This window comes from Anas acuta, chromosome 19, assembly GCF_963932015.1.
Source record: "Anas acuta chromosome 19, bAnaAcu1.1, whole genome shotgun sequence".
NCBI classification, from domain to species: domain Eukaryota; kingdom Metazoa; phylum Chordata; class Aves; order Anseriformes; family Anatidae; genus Anas; species Anas acuta.
This window is the reverse complement of record NC_088997.1, coordinates 7,515,818-7,535,585: the sequence shown is the minus strand read 5'-3', so window position 1 is coordinate 7,535,585 and position 19,768 is coordinate 7,515,818. Positions and strand designations below refer to the sequence as shown.

Sequence of the window (19,768 nt, the reverse complement as noted above, 5' to 3'; positions counted from 1 at the left end):
CAGCCCTCTGGTACCTACTGGGCATCGGCCTCCTCCAGAACCAGCTGCTTTTGCTTTTGTGCTGTCTCTGAATTTGCCTCTGGGTTCATTCAGGCACGCGCACACAGATGCACACACACCCCAGACTCTTCACCTCATGTGACCGTCAGTCAAAGATGTGGTTGGGAACTTTTTAGAAATGCTTCCTACTCTGGGAACAGCTACCCATTTAGATGCAAGTCCCTGGCTGGCTGCACAGGGACGGTTTCCCCTGTGAGGGAAGGACCTGGGCTGTGTCTGTCAGAGGTGACAGGTCTGGTTTCTGAACTTGTTTTTGCATTCTAAACAAAACAAGATGCATAAATTGCAGCTAATTTGTTTCCCTACTGATCAGATTACACTGTAGATATGCAGATGCCAATCCTGTAGCAAAAGCTAAGTCTTGTAAACAGTGGGAAATGCCCACGGAGTCAAGGCCTCCACCTCATGCAGGGTATTTTTGCAACACAGCTGAGGACATGCTCAAGGTAACCTGATGCCAGACATTCCCATACAGTGCTTCCCTGGGTTATAATACCCGTGTGTATTATAAAGGAAGAGTAAGTAGGGAGATTGCATGACTGATTGCCTTTGCTACCTCTCTCAGGATACTGTATACCCAGTCCAGAAAAACAAAAGGTGACAAGTTGGTTCAAAAACAGATTGGAAGATACCTGACTAGACTTCAGGAAATAATCTGCTTGGCTTTAAAAAAAAGACTGGCAGCTGATGAGGCCCGACTTAGCTACCTCTGTGACTCTGTGCAAGAGTTGGAAAGTGACCAACAGCTGTGCCAGAGGGCAGGTTTTGCCCCCATTTCAGGATAAGATCAAGCACCCTTAGACAAACCCAATCCCATTTTTTTGATCCACATGTCACGCTGGATAGCACACAGCCTTTACAGTGTAGTAAGGCAAAGGCGTATTGGCCACTATCTGGCAGATAACACACAGCAGTCCATCCGCTCCTTTATCAATGCCAGTGATTAACTACTGCAACAATTCGCCAAAGGCTGTGCTAGTGCCTTTACTACTAGACATTTTCAAATTAAGTGGATTTTCTCCTCTTAAATGTGCAAGCATGTGTGTACAGTCCAACTCAGAGAATGAATTCATGGAAGCCATACTGGAGGACCAAAATGTTAGAGCTGGTGCCTGTGACATTACAAATGCCTGGTCTTGAGCCTGCCTGTGTTTTTCACAATGTGGCAAAGCACTGGCTGAATCTGCTGCTGTTTCACCGTCTATACAAAGTCATTAGTGCACGCACATGAGATCTTTTTGTAGCTTCATACTAAAAGCTGAATGCCCTGAGTGCATCTCTAGGACATGCAGCCTTTGCACAGCCCCCAGCGAGGTCTAGGCTATGATGGGCCAGGGCTGTTCAGGATGGAGAACACCTGGCATCACTATTTTGGGCTGAGACTGGCCACGTACCAAGATAAGCTGGAGGTGTCCCACTGATCCCACGCTACCAGGGTGGAAGGGAAAGGCTGAGTCAGAAAGCCCAGAACTGGCCCGCACATAGCATCAGTGTGTCTGGGGCAGCGCTTGTGTGACTGTGCCAACAAAAACCTGGCTTACTGGTTGGAGTTAATGTTCAGCCAGTTACACTTTGTGAAGGTTAAACTTCAGACTTCGTTCAGAAAACACACAGGGATCAACAGCACACGATAGGATCTTGGCTGCAACCTTCTCTGTACTCCTCAACCACAAAAATGTCTTCAGAAACGGATAGAGCCCAGGTCTACCTGGTGACAGGAGGATGTGGTTTTATTGGTGAAAAGATTGTAGAGCTCCTGTCTCAACAAGACTACATCAAAGAGGTCAGAGTTTTTGATTCAGGAGCAAGAGAAGAAGAAAAATTCATCCCAGGTAAGGCAAGGGCATCATCTTGTATTTAGCAGCCATAACCCTCCCTCTTTCAAGACAGCGGGTATTTTACTGGAGATGCCAGTTACGGGGAAGGAACCTGGATTAAGCAGCCTGCATGGAGCATAACTTCCAGCTTGGGGGGGTGGGGAGGGGAGCGGGTTCAACACTGCACCACATCAAAGCAAAATGCTCCACAGGGAGCAGCAGCCGTCGGTCTATCACAGGGAGGAGCCGAGTCCCCACAAAGTACCAGCTGTAAGGAGAAACACTCCCTGGGGACCTCACACAGGATCTTGGCTGCCCAGTTGGTTCTGCTCACCCACTCAAACCCCCATGCTCCTGACCTGCTCCAACCAGTTAGCAATTCTGAGCCGACAACCAAATACCTTACAATAATAGAATCAGTGCTCAGAAGCTCAGTGTCTGCTAGAGATACCGTGAAATAAATTAATAATTGAGAGAAACCTATAGTCTGACTGCGCTGTGCAAAAAGTGGAAGAGGTGAGGCTCAGTAAATATGCTCCAAGATACTAAATTAATCCATTTGATCATATCCTGAGTGCTGCCTTCTGAAGTTTCAGCAGGGCTGATTACAGTGAGATACGCTGGGGAAAAGCAACCCGTTTTACTGGATCTGAGAGCATCCACCCCAAACAAGCCAACACAGCTCACAGTTCTCTGCAGTTGGTGGTGGGCCGCCCAAACCCTCAGCCTGCTTCGAATGAGACAAAAAAAAAAAAAAAGTGACATGGGAGCTCCTATCTGATAAGAGGTATTGATAAGGAGGAGAGGGACTTCAGAAAGTTAAAAGATTCTCAGGGAAATGTCACTATCAGAAGTACTTCCTCTGCAGATGAAATCACCATACTGCTTTCCTCGGGCTTCATGTAGCCAGTTGCGTTAAAATTACCCAAAACTGAAGGGGAAAGCTGTTTAACCATTAAGGAGCTCCCATAATCCCTGCCTTTAGCCCTTAGGCTAAAAGGGCTGATATTCCTTCTCCGTGGTTCACCGTTTTGTATCTCTGGGCACTGCTCTCTTCTGGAGAGGTGGCACCAAGGGCAAGACAGAAGCCAGGAGTTTTCTTCTGTCCCACAATCTATTCCCCGTTTATGCCTGTCGATACAGTTATGCCTTTTGCCCAGTTGCATGACTGTGGCAATAGGCAATCAAGCCCAACCTAACCCTTTCATGAATTGGGTTGGGCCCGCTGCCTCTTCCCTACTAAGCCCAGTATCTGCTCTTTGTCCCTATCATATTTTCATATTTCACCCCCATTATTTTTTTCCTTCAGACTCCATTAGTTACAATCAGCTTGTACTCTAATCCTCCAGCGTACTTTGAGTCCCTCCCAGTTTGATGTTATCTGCTGATTTAATGAACAAATATGCCAGGTTCTTGATGAAAACAATAAAAAGACCCAAATACAGCAATAAGCACTGGAGAGCCTCAGGGCAGCCACCTCCCACAGCTGGCAGCTCCCTGGGAGCTGTAACTCAGCCAGCTTTGTGCTCACCCTCGTGTGGCTTGCTTAGACCACGTTTGACTGACTTGCGTATGAGAATGACACAGAGTTTCCAAAGCCCTTCTAAAATCAAGATAGATGACGTTGACCTGTTCCACTACATCCACACAGCCTGCTAGCTTGTCATAAGAACAAAGGAGATTTATCTGACATGATTCATTCTTGCCAGATCTGTGTCACTTGCTACTATGCTCCAGGTTATCCCACTGGTGCTTACACACATGTTGTTTAAGTCCTGAAATTCCTCATGTTGAAGTTAAGCTGTTCCATAATTCCCTGGCTCTTCTTTACCTCCTTTCTAAGCACAGGTGTTTCATTTGCTCTATTTCAACACCTCCTCCAAAAGTCCTCCAAACTATCTGATAGAGCAATAAAGCTGCAATTACATCCATTACCCCGTTAGCAGTCCTGGATAACACTCACCAGTGTTATCAATTTGAAAATTTCTCCTGGTGCTTGGTGCTTGCCACCTCCCTCCTTACAGCTGAGCTCTTGTTGGTCTCTCCTTGGTCTTAATTGCACCAGCTGCCCTAAGACAGTGATTAGAAAGGAGCTATATAACACTTCAGCCCAACTTGTAGCAGGCTTTTCCTCAAGGCTAAGTAGAAGCAAGCTGCCCCCACCATGAGGCTGCTGACTCTACCCTTCAGCACCAGCACAGCCTTTCAGCAGGAGCATCTTCCTCTGTTCTCCAGGCAAGCGTATCCTCTCTGCTATATGGGCAATATCTTCCTTCTCTTCCCCTCTGTTTGTGCTGAATTTACTCTCTCTGTTAATATTAAATATCCTATTGCTATGGGCTTATTCACCAAATTTTGGTGATGCTACTTAAGAAATCAGCTTAATGCTTTTGTTAAGCTTCTGCCTTTCCCTATGTCCCATGCTTCTTGGCAAATGCAAACCTACCATCCTCAGTTTTCTCCCTCCTTTGAATTGACAAGATCTTTTATCCCCTTGTACTTACAGTAGTTCACCGAGGGTTTCCAGGTCATAACACTTCCATAGCTGCAGTCACACACTGTTCCCTGAGCTGCTCCTGTGCTTGATCCTTCAGAAATCACTACCCTGATTCCTGGCTGTGTGGGGCTCTGCTGGAAGCCCCCAGCCCAGGGCAGAGGAGACACCTTTGCCCCAAGGCAGCCCTGTGGCTGCCTGGCTTGTTACAAAAGTCCTGGGGAGCACAGCTTCCTGACCCAGCTTCTTGCTGGCCTATTCCCAACCACAGAAAAAGGGAAAAATCCCACTGAGATGTTACAACACCATCTCAAAGCATGAAAACTAGTAGTAGATGCCAACAATAGCTGTGTATGGAGCAGCAATTTTGAGAGACAAGGGGAAGGAAAAAACAACAAACCAGTTTTCTGAATGGCTCAAAGAGAGGAATTCCCTATGAAACTTCATCTGACCTGTTACATTATTTTCCACCCCCACCTATACTATCTGCAATTTAAATAAAGCTTTGTGCAATGTCCCTCAAGCTTGCTTGGTGTTATTCCCACCACACTCTAGAAGTCTTCTGCCTTAAGGAAATTGTGTGGGACAGCCTCCCCGTTCACACATCCTGCAGCCAGTTCTGCTGCCAGCTGCAGCTCTGGGCCAGCCGTCTCCCAGCCTTGCTCAGCTCTGTCCTTGGCTGCGTGTAAGAGATGTGCAATGACAGCTGCAGTTATTCTGACACACAGTTGGTGCAAACTGGCAAAGTGCTGTGCTGAATTAAACCAGATGCAGATCTGGTTTCTTGGGGTTCAGAAAGCGGGGATGTATTTTTCCCTGGTGTGATGTATTCAAATGGCAGAGTTGTCAGCGTGCTGCTGCTTGCCCTGCAGAGAGGAAAGCTTTCCAAGCAGGATCTTCATCCTGCAAGAAGGTGAGGATGCTGTTTTGTATTTTTTTCCCCCTGCATTTATGCTTATATTATTCTTCTCCAGCTACCACTCATGTGACAGTGATGAAAGGAGACATTCGAGACTACAATCTGCTCCTTGCTGCCATGCGGGGTGTTCACGTGGTTATTCACACAGCTGCTATTGTGGACTACAGAAACACTGTGCCCTTCTGGGAAATGAAAGCTGTCAACGTTGGGGGTAAGCTCTTTAAAACAGGCAATTAAATACAGACTTAAATTCACACGCCTTGGTGTGGAGTCATACAAGAGGCTACAACATATGTATCCGCTCTGACTTCGTGCTCCTGTGTCCCCTGAATGCCACAAGCACCACTCTGCTGTGAGAGGAGAAAGGTGCACTTACAGCAGGGGGGTTTCTGCTTTTTCCCCCTGTCGCTCAGGGCAGGCTGTGCTGCTTCTCTGCACAGCTGTAAAGCTAAATCTCATGAAGTCAGATGTGGAGCCAGATACTGTGTAAGTTATTCTAATCAGGGGTATAACTTTCACTGGTAATACTGATTCAGAACATACTAAACAGTTTCTTCTCACTACAGGTATGTGAGAAAGACAGTGATCAAAAATTAACCCCTGTTCTAAATACTTTGTGGCTTCCCCCGGGGGTCAGAAAATAGCCTTGCACGGGTGGGGGTACAGGGTAGCTATCAGTTGAGCTGCATCCATGCTATAAGGGAGTGATGTTATTTTTAATAGTCACAGAGGTTGCAACTATTACATATCTACAAGCCACACACAGCCAAGATCTCCATGACTCTTTCTATCACCAAGAGCTGATTTCATGTTAGGTGCAAGATCTGCTTAAAGAAAACTTGATCATAAATCTGTGAAATAAGTATGGGCTATAAAGATAATGAAATCCCTATTACAGCAGCAATTCCAATGGCACCTCAGGCTGTTAGCTACTAGAATAGCTGTTAACCACAAGGAAACAATTTTACAGATATATGTGTATATACACATACATACTGTATATACATGCATGCACACATCTCACTTGGTTACTGCTTAGGGCTACTCCTACTTTCTGATATATTCAAGGGCAACATTTAAATTCCATCCATTCATTGCTGTAGTTGTTTTCAAAACCAGATGCTTTTAAGAGCCTGTATTGTGTGTGTGTACCAAGAATACCCAGAGCCTGAGGGCTCCTGCTGCCTTTTAATGGCTTTGTGAGATCTTCCTCTTCATTGTCTGCTTGCTATGAGCAAGGTATTTTAGTGCACTGAGGTTTCCACTGATAACAGTGAACTCGGGCAACTCCCCTGTTCAGCAAACCAAACCTCTGTCAGAAATATCTGACAGCACCAGAACACCGCACAGCCTGTGTTTCTGCAACGTGACTGGTGGCTGAGCGCCTCTTTGGGAGCAGCTGGAGGTGGCTCAGCAGGAGCCTCACCTGCAGCTGATCTGTTCTGCACCTTGTGCCTTCCCTTGGATGGCTTCATGTGGGCCTCCCCAAACTCAGGCTGCGGCCTCCACTAGGACTGCTCAGAGTCTTAAATGCAGAGATTAGCCTGAACTTTTCCATTAATCATAGCAGGTAAAAGAATAAAACTGAATTGTATTTGACACCTACTGTAAACTTCATAGAAGGGGGGAAAAAAGTCAGGACAGGTCAACTACATAATCTTAGCTGGCTCCTCTGTGCAGCTCAGGCCACAGAAATTCATCCAATTACTGCCTTAAGCCCAGTAATTTGTGGCTAAATTGGCTATGCCTTTTCAAAGGACTTTTGCCTAGAATTAAGGACAGCAAGTTAATGGGCTATCTATCAAGTCTTTCAGCAAGCCATAACGATGCTTAGGAGTATTAGTGTGGCTACGGCTAATTACTAGTGCTGGCAAAAATTTACACCTTTGTTCTGCTTTGTTCCTTCTCTGTTTCAACCACTGGTTTCTGAATTGTGTTACAGTCTTGACTAGACTGAGGAGCCCTCTCTTATAAGAATTGCTTTTTCCATCTAATCAGTCTCTTTAATCTGTTTTTTGTTAAGCTGAATGGATTTTAACTTATCTGTTTCCAGTGATATTTATCTACAGGGGTTCTCAGTAAACTGTATAGTATAGGCCAATGAAGAAGTAAATTGTTTTCTACCAGGTCTTCATATTGACTCATGCTCTCTGAAATTATCCTGAACTCAGGATTTCCTTGATAATTTAAGATCACGCCTTTAAGAACAAGAACAGAAATTGTAAGCCCTCCTGAGCAAGATCCGCAGCATGGCTCAAGGGCAGATCCTGATTAGCCAGGTATGAATAGTGCAGAGGCTTCCCGAAACCAACTCTATCGGCAGCTTCCTTTAAGATCTGCCTTATCAGATTTGAAGGCCCATCAATATGCATCCATGGGTTTGTTGTTGTCATTCAGGCTATTGTAGAATCAGCTTGATTGAATCATGATAATTGCAAAACCCTCCCTGGAAGAGTTGCAAATCACTTAAGAGAAAAAAAAAAAAAGCACAAAACCACACACTGACCCACAAGTTCAGCCAGAAGAAGCATAGATGCTGCCCTCAGTACTAGTTAACCTGACTGCTGTCTGGTTACCACACTACCTGAAGCAAACCAGTTACAGCTTTCACTCAAGTAGCAAATTCTCAGCTCTTTTAAGTTGAAAAACCAAGACACAAGTCACTAGGTTGTCCATAATATGTGTAAACTAATGACACTCGGAACATTGCAAGCTAAGATCAATGCTGGATTTTACTGTCTTTACTATCTAATCTGTCTTTATTCCCCTAGACAGATACTGTTCCTATATTCCTAAAAAGGAATAAATACTTTATCTGAACAAAGATGACAAAAAAGGGGGGCTTTTTGGTACCAATTGTTCTGTTGCTTCCTTGTTTCACATGGGAGACTCAGCCTAGGACTGTATGAAATGTATTGTGAGATTTCTGCCCATGGTTTTCTTGAACCAAACCATGCTTCAGTTTCATCTGGATTTCATGTGGACTTGTAAACTGCACTTACTATTTTATTTAATGTTTTGTAGCTACCAGGAGGAGTCTGTTGCAATGTTTTTTCACCCTACAGTCACTTCCATAGAGCAGTATACATGTATGCAACTAAAACACCAATTATTTTGCCAGAAGGCTGCAATTCACCATTTGACAGTCTGTTCATGTATCAAAAAAAGATGGACAACATGGAATTTTGCTCTGCCAAGCTGTCAGCTTCTTTTTTTAACAACTATTAAGTCAAAGTTATGTCAGATACTAATAGCCATAGAGATTAAGCCACTTTATAGCTGAAGATGTAGCTGTGACTCTCATGTTATAAAACATCCATACCTGTGCAAATGTACCTGAGGAGCAGCAACCTTGACCTATGGCTTTACATTTTTTTGGCCATGAAAAGGATGGATCTAGTCCAAGTCAGAATCTCAAGTCTGGAAATCTCATTTGACTTGCATAACAGAAACCAAAGCAAGGCAGATGATGTTTGTCCTCAGGTACTGAAAATGTGTTAAGGGCCTGCTGTGTCCTGAACATCCCATATGTTGTCTACACAAGCTCCATCGCTGCGGTGGGACCTAACACCTTGTGTGAGCCCATGTGCAGGTAAGGCCGAACAAATCTTTTGCATCACTCTGCAAAAAGCAAAGCTGCAAACAGCTGAAGAATTTTGCTGTGTCTCCAAAGGACAACATGTGTTCTTTTTCCTCTTGATTCTTTTACTCCTCCTTAGAAATCCCTCTTTGCTCTTCATCTTCAAGAATCACAGCCCTTCCCAGCCAAAACTTGACCAGAAAGCTGACTGAGAGATGTAGGACCCAGCTGCACCTCCAGGCCGTCCTCCATGTGCTATGGACCTGCTCCTCTAAGCCCTAACATCAGTTTTGGTATCAGATCTGAGCTGCTCAGGGTTTGACAAGCTTGAGTTTTACCCTGCTATTGGGTCTGATTTTTCACTCACCTCACGCTGAGTTGACCCAAAGGGCAGGTGATGCTCTGTCACCAACCCACTTTCCTCTTTTTCAGCTCCACAGTGAATTGCTAGTGAACCTGCACCAAGCTCCCAGTAACAAGAGATCAAATGCATATGGACTATTTTAGCATGAGCTCAGAAGAGGGTACTTTGTTGACATAGTCTTGGGCCACAGCTGCATTTGGTGTGCAATTGCAGTGTTCTCGTGTAGCTGCACTCTCTGTGACCAGGCTCTGACCTGGCAATGGCACCCTATCCCTCAAAAATACCTTTCCCTGGGAGGTGTTTGCCAGGGTTAACTCCTGGACTTTCTGCTTTTGGATATATGCTAAACCCATCTCTTCTGCATGTGGCTCCTTCAAGACTAACCCACAGACTCAGAGGATGTAGTAGAGCTTAGAAGCCCTCCTGGGGCAAAAGGTGGGATTTGGAACAATGCGAAGATGCCAGTATTGGGGTGGGTATTTTTTTTTTCTCTTTGATATCCAGAATAGCCTTTCACAACCAGCTGACATTCCTGCTCAGGATCTGGGTACCTCTTGTATTCATGGGGCATGAGGACTTGCACCTCAAGTTGGGCTGATATTACTGAAGCCACATTACATTTGAAGGCAGGTGGAGATAGGGGCAAGTCTGATATGCACCATTGTAAGGCTGCTTGCTGATTTCAAGCACAGTTGTATCTACACAGACTGCTCAAACCATGGAAACTTGTGTGCAAGGGGAACTGGCTCAAAACCAAGTTTTGTCTCTACAGGCAGCCAGTCTAGACACAGCTGGCTTCAGTCTCTTGGCTCTAGAAATTTGAGCCTAGCTAGAAAAGGCTGCTTAAGACATAACTTAAAATGACCTACAAGCCTAAATTTCATACTTGCAAGTAAACTAAGGCATAACCCAGTTGTTCTGAACATCATTTAAGCACCCAAATCCATAGAAATAAATGTCTTATGGAAAAAAAATCCCCGAGAGCAGGAAACCTCAACCCACTTGGGAGCATGAGTACAAAATGATCTGGTGTTATTGAAAGGCTATGGAATTTGGTCATTAACATATCTAAATCACTTCTAAAAATGAATGTATGTCCTTGTTTGAATTTTTAGCCCTGTGATTTGAGATGCATGTGAGTAGGTGATTTGAGAAATCTACCCCAAATCTTGCTTGAGAGGACAGTCCTTGGCCTTGTAATGATGCCCAAGTAATGATACCCATCCACACTGAGGTTCATTCATGGAGCTGACCATCCTCTCAACTCCCAATCCTTCCCTGTCACAAACACAAATAAAATCACCGCCTTTATCTCATTTTACAGAACACATTCACGTTTTCACATCATGCTGGGAGAAAGCCTGCTTTTGAGAGTGGTTCTTGTTTTATGATGATTTTCACCTTAAGCTCCTGGAATTAAAGTGGGAGAAGAGGCACCCACATAAAAATTACACCACTTGTCCCACTAGGGAACCCAGTAATATGTCCATGTCCAGACTGAAAGCACAGGTGCTGTTTCCCCATCCCCACCCAATCTGTTCTGCTCTTTTCCCTCTCAGAGCATGATCCAGCCTGCCTTACTTCCTTTTTCTCTTTCTCTGTCCCCTTTCTCTCTCGTTCCTTGTATAATTTTATTTAACTCACTTTTACATGCTGGGGAATTGACACAGACAAAGGATGATTAGTGTCTGGACAGGGTGATGGGTGCAGGGATAATGCTCACACCTCAGCATCCTACAATAATAGAAAATGCCTCTGTCAGTCTCAATCCCTCTGAGACAGCCACCGCTGAGATACCTTCTGACAATGCTGCTCCAGTCTTATTAGCGTTCAGTTATCTGTGATCGTTTTGAAAAGCAAGAGCATTATGCTGAGCTCTTTGTTACTACTAAGCTTCAAAAGGGGTGGGGGAAGGCAAATACGAGCAGAGCTCTGCAGCCCAGGAATGACAGGCAGGTTGCCCCTTGGTGAAGCTGCTGCTTTTTAAAAGCTTTGCAAGGCAAAAAATAAATTCAGATATAAAAAGAAAGCAATTAAAACTAGAACTTCTAGATAACCCCCCTAATTGTCTTGAGCCTCTCCTGGGGTCACAACAAACCGCGCACAATCAATCTTTTGTCGTGCTTGTTTTCTGGTTTGTCTCCTGCTCATCACCCGTAAACACAGGGAAGAGGAGGAGGGCTTTGTGATAAAAGCCAGGGGTGCACGGGGAGGCTGTATTTCTGAAGCTCCTAATTTATTTCTGTTGCTGCAGCACAAGACGGCCCTGATCTCAGCTGGGATATCTGACACACGAGATACCAGACTGCCAAACAGGCAGAAGAAAGGCAGCAGCATTATCCGGGTTTTACATGTGGGGATCTGAGCACAGAAAAGAGCAAGCAAGTTGCCCAAGGTCAGAGAGGGAGCCTGAGTCAGAGTTTGCTTTGCTGAGGCCCAGAGCTTGGCAAAAAGACCCATGCTGCAGACTGGCTGCACGACCTTGTTGCAGGCCTCTCCAGAAGTGGCTCTGAAGGAGAGAAAAAATATAGAGCAAAATTATTTAAAAATTAGAAGAACGCAAATTCTGAACCAAATCCTAGAACGGACTAATGTGCACTACAACACTGGGACAAAATGGCAGCTGCTTTCTTGGTTCTCCTTGGAATTATTTCCAGGCCTGGGAGGGCAGTTATTTGTTGGATCCCATTGACTCCCTTCCTCACTGCTGCAAGTTAGGAGGCACGGCCAGCTGAGGAGCATGTTGCCTTCCTCCGCAGTCACAGCCAAGGGTCCCCAGATGGCTCCAAGCCCTGCTTGCCCTAGATCATGGACCTACATTTTTGCTCTTCCCTCAAGCACAATCTGCTATGGAAGATGAAGGAATAACCTCAGCACAAATCTGGTGATTGCACACCTTCCACAAGCCCACTAGCAGCTTTTGCATCACCAGCAAATGACTCCCAACTCTAATCTACAATATGAGAAAATTAAGCAGCAGCAGCTTCTTTTAGTTTATAGCTCATAAGAGGCTTCTTGCTACCTCTAATGAAAAAAAAAAAAAAAAAAAAAGTAGGATTGCTCTCATTTTCCTGCCCTCCATCATCTTGTGCTCCTTCCACCTTGCTCAGCCACTTGAGAGTTGCTTAAAAAGGTAACTGCACTGCCTTCTAATTTGCCTGCCAGCATATTGTTTGCTTCAATCACACAGTATTAGACAAAAGCAAATCCAACTCTCAGACATCAAATCATGCAAACCTGCCCTATGAACCCACTTTTGCCTAACCCTGCAGAATTGCCTGGTATTTATTTCTCCCAGACCATAGCAAGGATCTTAGACCCATTCAATTCCCCACCAGAGGTAAGTCCCTGGAGGGCAGGGGCTGCAGAGTAAATCACGCTATGACACACATCTCCCAGCCCCGAGGTCCACCTCCACAGTCACCCAGCATCTGCAATCTATTCCAGAGGAAACGAGGACACCAAATACAGCGGGGAAGTGGAGCTTCCTTATGGGAAGACGAAGGCCATGGCAGAAAAACTTGTATTTGAAGCCAATGGAAAAAAGGTACAAAAATCAATGGTAGCACCCCTGGTGTTTCAGCACAGGATGAGTGGGAGGAGACAGATGGTTAGAAAGGTCCCACAGCTCATATCCAACTGCTTCCTCGACTGGATATACATACCAAAACCCCCAGAGTTTACCAAAGGCTGAGCCTGCCAAGCACTTGCAAGATCAAAGAGTGCTGCCCTTCATGCCTATGCTTAAACTCCACCAAAAGGAGTGGGGCTTTGAAAAGCACTGTGTAAACTTAAGACCTACAAAACCAGGTTCACCTGGTTCATACTGCACATAACAATGTATTTTCAGACATGCCTGAGTGATTTAACAATATTTATTATTTAATATTACCCAGACCCAGCCACCTACCTAAGTTGGCTGCCTAGTTGTTTCGGACTCCCAGTAGTCAGCAGACAGATGAGTCCTTCTAGAGGATGAAGCAGAACATAAAAATGCAACTTCTGTCCTGCCTGGAGCAGCTCTCTCTCCTGGTTACAGTTTGAGGTCAGCCCAGTTTTGGTTGTTGCAAATATTCCTTCACAGCTCAGCTGCAGAAGGAGTTAATGCTGTTAGCACCCTCCACCTGAACTTTCTCAGTGAACACCACCCATATGCAGGTGTGCTTTGTTAAAAATAAATAAAATCAAGTGGGCACCTCATTGCATTTCTAAGGATCCAAACCAGGCCCTAGCTGTCCAGCCAAAGTTTGCAAAGGTTGACTCCTCTAGCCCAATTTCCCCAAGATTTTTGGTTTCATCTGACACACACAACATCACTGTGGAAGGTTTTAGCTCTGAATCCATTGCTCACTAACATCCCTCCCCGATTTTTCAGCTGAGCAATGGTGGCAAACTCACAACCTGCATCATCCGTGCGAACACAGTATATGGGGAGAAGGCAACATTTCTGAGAGACCTGTATTTGTTTGCCAAAGCCAGGAATGATGTGTTGAACTACCTGGAGCCTGAAAACACCGAGCGCAATTCCACGTATGTGGGTGAGTGACTGATCTCTCTGCTTGTGGTGCTGCCAGGCTGTTCTGGTCCCAGGAGATCTTCCATTGCAGCTTACCCATAACTCCTGATGACAGAAAGATGAGTATGGGGATTGAACACAAATATTTTTATAACCACAAAGCTTGGTCTTGCTAAAAGAATTTTTAATATAGATGTTTACATTTTTAATATTTTTTTTTCTTGCGAAGGGCTTCCTTTTTTTTCTTCCCCTCAATGTAGGGAAAAATGATGTTTAGAAAAAAAATAGCAGAAAAGAATAATAGGAACTTTTTTTTGGTAACCTTTCAATGATTTTATTGGGGAAGACAGAAATTCGGGAATATTTTAAAAATGTTTTTTGTTGTTTGAAAAGACATTTTCATTACAAGAAATTACATTAACTATTTATAACTTAGGAAAAACATTCCTTAGAAAAAAAATAAAAAGACTGTAATACATAAGTGATTCTTGCAAGCACGAAAGACTACACATGAAACCTATTGAAATAGTTTGTTGTGGTGTTGAATGCGTTACAGGGGAGTGTAACTCACCATTAAATCATGCAGGGCTTTAGTTATTTCTGTGCAGCTCACTTATATGTCTTTTTCCAAAAGTGCAGATAACAGTAGTTTGAAAATGCTGTAATGGAAGAACCAGGCCTAGATAAATCAAGTGACTTCTTCAAAGGCTCTCAGCAGAGCCAGGAATAAAACCCTCAAGCTCTGCCTCCCATTCATCCTGCTCTCACTACAAAACACTGCCCTTTCGCTTCGCGTGAACCGGTATCACAAGGAACATTAATTGTCCAGCACAAAGGGGAGACCAAAGGTTTAAAGGCTCTTGGAGGTCTGGATTAACTACTCTGTCTCTCGGCAGTACAGCTGAGTAACACAATGAGTGCTTTCCCTGTTTCGCAGCACCGAAGAAGGCAGACCCAATGCACTCATTCATTTTAAGAGGAAACAGGCAAATCTAGCTCCTCCTGAATGCCTGTCTCTCCCCCCTTCTTATTTCTCCAGGGAATGTTGCATGGATGCACGTTCTTGCAGCAAGGCACCTGCAGCTGAGACCAGACTTACTCGCCGGTCAAGTGTATTATTGCTATGATGACACTCCAAGAAAAGGTTTTCTGGTCAGGCACCAGATCCTGTCTTCTATGGACCCTTCGATAAGGCTGGGCTCGCACATCCCTTACTGGAAGATGTGGTTGATAATACACCTGCACAGGATAATCAAGGTCCTCTTGTACCCCTTCTGGAAGCCGCAGCCGTTCCTAAATTTGCCTTTACTGAACACAATAGTCACCACCTTCTCCTACGAGACGGACAAAGCCTTCAGGCACTTTGGGTACAAACCCCTCTTCACCTGGCAGGAGAGCAAGCAGAGAACGGCGCAGTGGCTGAAAGCAGCTGCAGGGAACCTATCCTGCCCCCATCTTCACGAGAAGGAGAATTAAAGCAGCACATGTGGGTAAAGAGAGAGAGAGCTCATTGCTGAACTTCACAACACGCTGTGGTCTCAGGCAGCTGGTGGGATGGCTGTAACCAACTCACACACTCAAGGGGTCTTCCCTGATAATTTCTGGAAGAGCAAGGAAACCCAGCAAGTTCTTGCTCTGTTTTAGGGCTTGATGGAAAAGAGGTAGCTCTGGAAAAGAGAAAAATGCTACCTCTTTTTAAGATTATTCCTGTTATTATTAACATATGAATGATTGTATCTGTTTTGAAATGTTATTCCTATAAAATAAGCCTGCAGTCTCTTGTACTGACGATGAATAGCCTACCTTACATCCTAACCATGTGCCTGGACACCTGACCAAGCTTAGAGGTGGTTACACATAAGTTGTAACTCAAATTCTCCTACCTTGTAGCACTGTAGCAGCAAAACAAATTAAAGGCCGTGTTCAGCTGCTGCACAGAAGGCAGACAGCAACTTGGGTGAAGGCCTTGGGGGCTGCATTTATGCTAAATAACGCCTGAACTTTGGGCAGAAGAGTGTATCTGAACTCATTCCGTGGTGCTGGAGCTACAGTCCGTGGGGGAACAATATTTCAGAGATATTTTCTTAGCACAGATGGGGTGGGCACTTACAGAGGATTCACAACAAAAGCAAAGCCTGCGGTCGGATCAGTTTGCCGGTTCCTCTACCTGTAAGGCATGCAGAGGGGCTGACAGACCTACATTAAGCACAGCAGATTTCAGTTTTCACCTGAGCTTGGAGTAATGGCTTATTTTATAATACTGGTTAAAATTTAAAATTAGTTTTGTTGTTTTGAGAATGTTTAAAGTATTCCTGTAGTCTGTGAACACGTAACCACCTCCTGAGTTTTCCTACAGTTACAATGTACATATGCACAAATAAAAGCTTATTTTAATTACTTCCCTAATCCTCCTGGAAAAAGCAAGTTTCAGCATGATATCTTTGATAGAAATGATCAAGATTTGCTTCTTGTTAGTCATAGCAATTACTCAGGAAGGAAAGCAAAGCGATACCGTGTGAGCTGCCAAGTTAACTTCACTGAAATTCATACTCACAAGAGAATTCTTTGGAAAATGAGCTCACAGATCTCAAATCATTTGCTCAGGTAATTCATGAATAATTTCAAATGACAAATAAATTTAGGGCAAACAATCTGTTCATAGAGAATGTGGGAAGCTGAACTGTGTAAGTTATCAGTTCCCTACTTTTTTACTCAATCCTTTGCGCTGGGAAGTTTTTCAGAAAGGGAGTAATAAGATTGCTGGGTTTTCTATTTCATTAACAATTGGCTGGGCAGCTTCCTGTTATAATTTAAATGGTAAATGACGGCTTGCTAAGAATTTGACAAAGAAATATATACCCAATTTCTCATGTGTGTTGCCAGAGCATCGCTGCAGGATGACAACGTCGACTGCAACAGGTTTTGATGCTTCTGAAGCCTTGTTTTTATCTTGCCAAAAAAGAGCCACTGGGTGGAGCTGCAAGTCTGTGAGACAGGTACCTTCGCCGTGTGATTTCGAGTGTTGCAACAGCTTTGGCTTGAGCTGTTTTAAAAAAGAATCCGAAGACCTACCCAGAAAGCAAGGCTGACGGATGGGCTGGGGGTACCTGACCATCCAGGTTTGTCCTCAGTTTGTGGCATTTGGAGTTTTGGACCTCCCTCTGCTGCCTGGATGCATTCATCTTTTTATCCTCGTGTAGGCATATCATCAAAGAGACCAAGAAAATTATTTTTCCACTGGTAACTCAGAAAAGAATAAAAGTTTGCTTTTTATTACAAAATATAATGAAATATGGTACTCTGACCTTCGAGAAAACTTGGCTAAGTTCAAGAGCTGATGCTGTCAGTCCCATTTGGAGCCATAGCTTTATTCCTTTGTGGGCTCTGGAGTTACTGAAGGTACTGAGTGGTGTAATTGCCAAGCCCCAATACTACCCTAGAGACCAATGTATGCTCGCCTCCTTTCAGAAACCTCTCTGGGAACCTTATCATGCTTTTCTTCCTATCCTGCTCATCATCACCTATGATTTTGATGCTTAGCAGGATACAGATGACACACAGGATAAGGAACAGGCATTTTTAAAGGTAGTTAATGGCAGCATTTTTCAAAAGGACTTGAATAATTTACCTACTTAGCTTTTTTTTACACCTACCCACCTCCCAAGCTTTGACAAAAGCAAGCAGAGGATTCCCTTTCCCTGCACATAGTAGAAGTGGGGGAAAAAGTTAGACAGCAAAGCCTCTGTACTGTTTTCCAAAAAGATGAGTAAGCTTCCTTTGGCTGCACTGCAGTTTGGCTCCTCCAAGCTAATGCTGCTGCAGACTTCCTGTTAGATCCTTGATTTTATCAGATTATAACTTGTTTTCTCCTGGCAGTGCTTTAATTCTTTCTACTGCACTGGGTTGTCATTGGCTTTTCTTTTCAGGGTCCCAGCCCTATTATGTAACAGCAGCAGAAGTAGGAAAAAAAAAAATAAAAAGAGGAAAAAAAATATTTCAGATCTGTTTCTACTTCTGGAAAGGAGCCTTTGTGCACAATTACTCATCCAAGAGATTCAGCAGGTATAACTGCTTCCCCCAGGGGCTCCATTATATAATTGGATTTCAGCCATACAAATTAAATCCTATCTTACCCCTTAGTTAAGCCAGGCAGTAAGTATTTAATGCTAATATCCCTGACAACTATTGCAGGGAGAAGCAGAGATGAAGCACAGAGGAGACAGATGCATGCTTCTCTGCTGGAGGAGCAGGGAGGATGAGCAGGGAGTGCACTGACAGAAAGGCACCTGCTATTTTTTAAAGCTGGCTAAACTTCCCCAGCGCGAGCCATGGCGTCTGCTGGCGGAGTTGTCTGAGCTGGGACGTGGTTTTTCCTCCGTTTTCCGCCTGCCGATGTTCCCATGTGCGTACTGAGCGTTCATCCCCCCAACACACACACACACACTTCAAAGAGCCGCATGCCTAACCCTGTTTGAGTTTCTATGGAAGTCTCTGTTCTTGTGCAACGTCTGAAAGAAGCAAGTTTAGTAACATTAAAACTCAAGCCAAACACACAAACAAGCAAAGAATTCCCAAATTAAAAAGAAAATCTTAACCGAGTTACTCATTCATCTGCATTTTCTATTGCGCTCTGTCTTCTCCGGGCATGTTTCTTTTAGACAAAGCCCTCTGGGCAGAGACCATCTCTTTTGGTGTCTGGTACATCAGTCACATAGTTAGTACATAGTAATAAAGGAAAATAGATTCATGGTAGGAGTTAAACCAGTCAGTCTGGTACCGTAATTGGAACATAATCTCATATTGACAGTATTTAACACAGGATGCGCTGGGAACAGATGGCAGCGCGCCAGGCCTCAATCGTTCAGCAAATATTGGAAAGATATTTTCCAAGTCCAGCTTCTCAACCTCATCTCTGATATCGGAAGCTTCGCTTTCCCCAACGGGACTAGATATACTCACTAATCCTGGAAAAAGCCCGGTGCACCGTGTGCTTCTGAGCTTGCAGGCAATTTGGCTAGCAGAGTTTCTGCTGGTAACTATCTTACGAATGTTTAGAGAGAGATTTGAAAAAGCACCGAGGGCAAAAGACATCCATTGGTACACACTTGCACGCCTTCCCCTTGCAGACAGAGACCATCATACCCATGACACAAGGCACGAACCCACGTGCACTTCCTGAGCCAGGGATATCCACCAGCATGCCGGTCTGCCTTGCCTTTCATCTCTCAGACCTTCAGTCTAACAATTAACTCACCAGGGACACAATAGCAGTACAGAGTTGTTCCCTTCCATAAGCCTAAAACGCTGAGCAAAGGAAGGGGAAAGGAGAGGGAGCCCAGTTATGGCCAAGACGCATCCTGCAGTATGGAGCATGACACTGTGATTGCAGGAATAAACTCAGCTTTCCAAGGGTACAGGAGAAGTGTACCTTGCTTTCTGTATTTGCTACAGAAAGTTTAAATTGATTTTTCTCTATTTCAGCAATTAATTTCCATTAATCAGGTTACTGTACAATGCTTCACTATAATTCACAAGTTTTATGTATTATATGAATAAAATTGCACATATATTTTTATGTGATTTTCATTTAATTGAATTCCAAGGAGATTTATCTCCTGGGTTATTAATAAATCTTAATATGGCCTATAACACTCAATTGATATTTAATTAACCTGCAATAACTGCCTTGTAAAATGTAAATTAAATGCTTTATTTTTTCAGGCATATAACGTTAAATCAAATTCTTAATTCTACCAGCAAAGCAAAAAGGAGTGGGGGAAAAACAAGACTCCAGGCCACAGAACCTTAGACCTGAAAATATTTGATGTTTAAAAGAGGTCCAACGTGGAAACTGGATCCACGTTTTACTCCAGTTCCTCTCCCAAGGAAGTGCTTCTTCACTGTCTCACCACCTTCAAAGGTCACAAGAATCTGGGTGGATTTAGATAAAACATCAAAATCTCAGGAGACTTTAAGAGAAGAGAGAGAAGCCCATTATTAATAATAAGTTTGCAAATT

At 44.1% G+C, this 19,768-nt stretch overlaps 1 protein-coding gene across 2 annotated transcripts; it reads left to right on the top strand.

The window, feature by feature from the left end:
* The first annotated feature begins 1,645 nt into the window (after window positions 1-1,645).
* HSD3B7 (hydroxy-delta-5-steroid dehydrogenase, 3 beta- and steroid delta-isomerase 7) lies at window positions 1,646-19,325 on the top strand. Of its 2 annotated transcripts, none has more exons than XM_068655753.1 (6): window positions 1,646-1,892; window positions 5,346-5,501; window positions 8,774-8,882; window positions 12,682-12,781; window positions 13,610-13,772; window positions 14,790-19,325. In XM_068655753.1, exons 1-6 carry the CDS (start codon window positions 1,736-1,738, stop codon window positions 15,224-15,226), a joined length of 1,122 nt encoding a protein of 373 aa, XP_068511854.1. In that variant the 5' UTR covers window positions 1,646-1,735; the 3' UTR covers window positions 15,227-19,325. The 2 variants fall into 2 exon arrangements, with proteins under 2 accessions (XP_068511854.1, XP_068511855.1); XM_068655754.1 differs by lacking the exon at window positions 1,646-1,892 and adding an exon at window positions 3,987-4,112.
* Window positions 19,326-19,768: the final 443 nt, after the last annotated feature.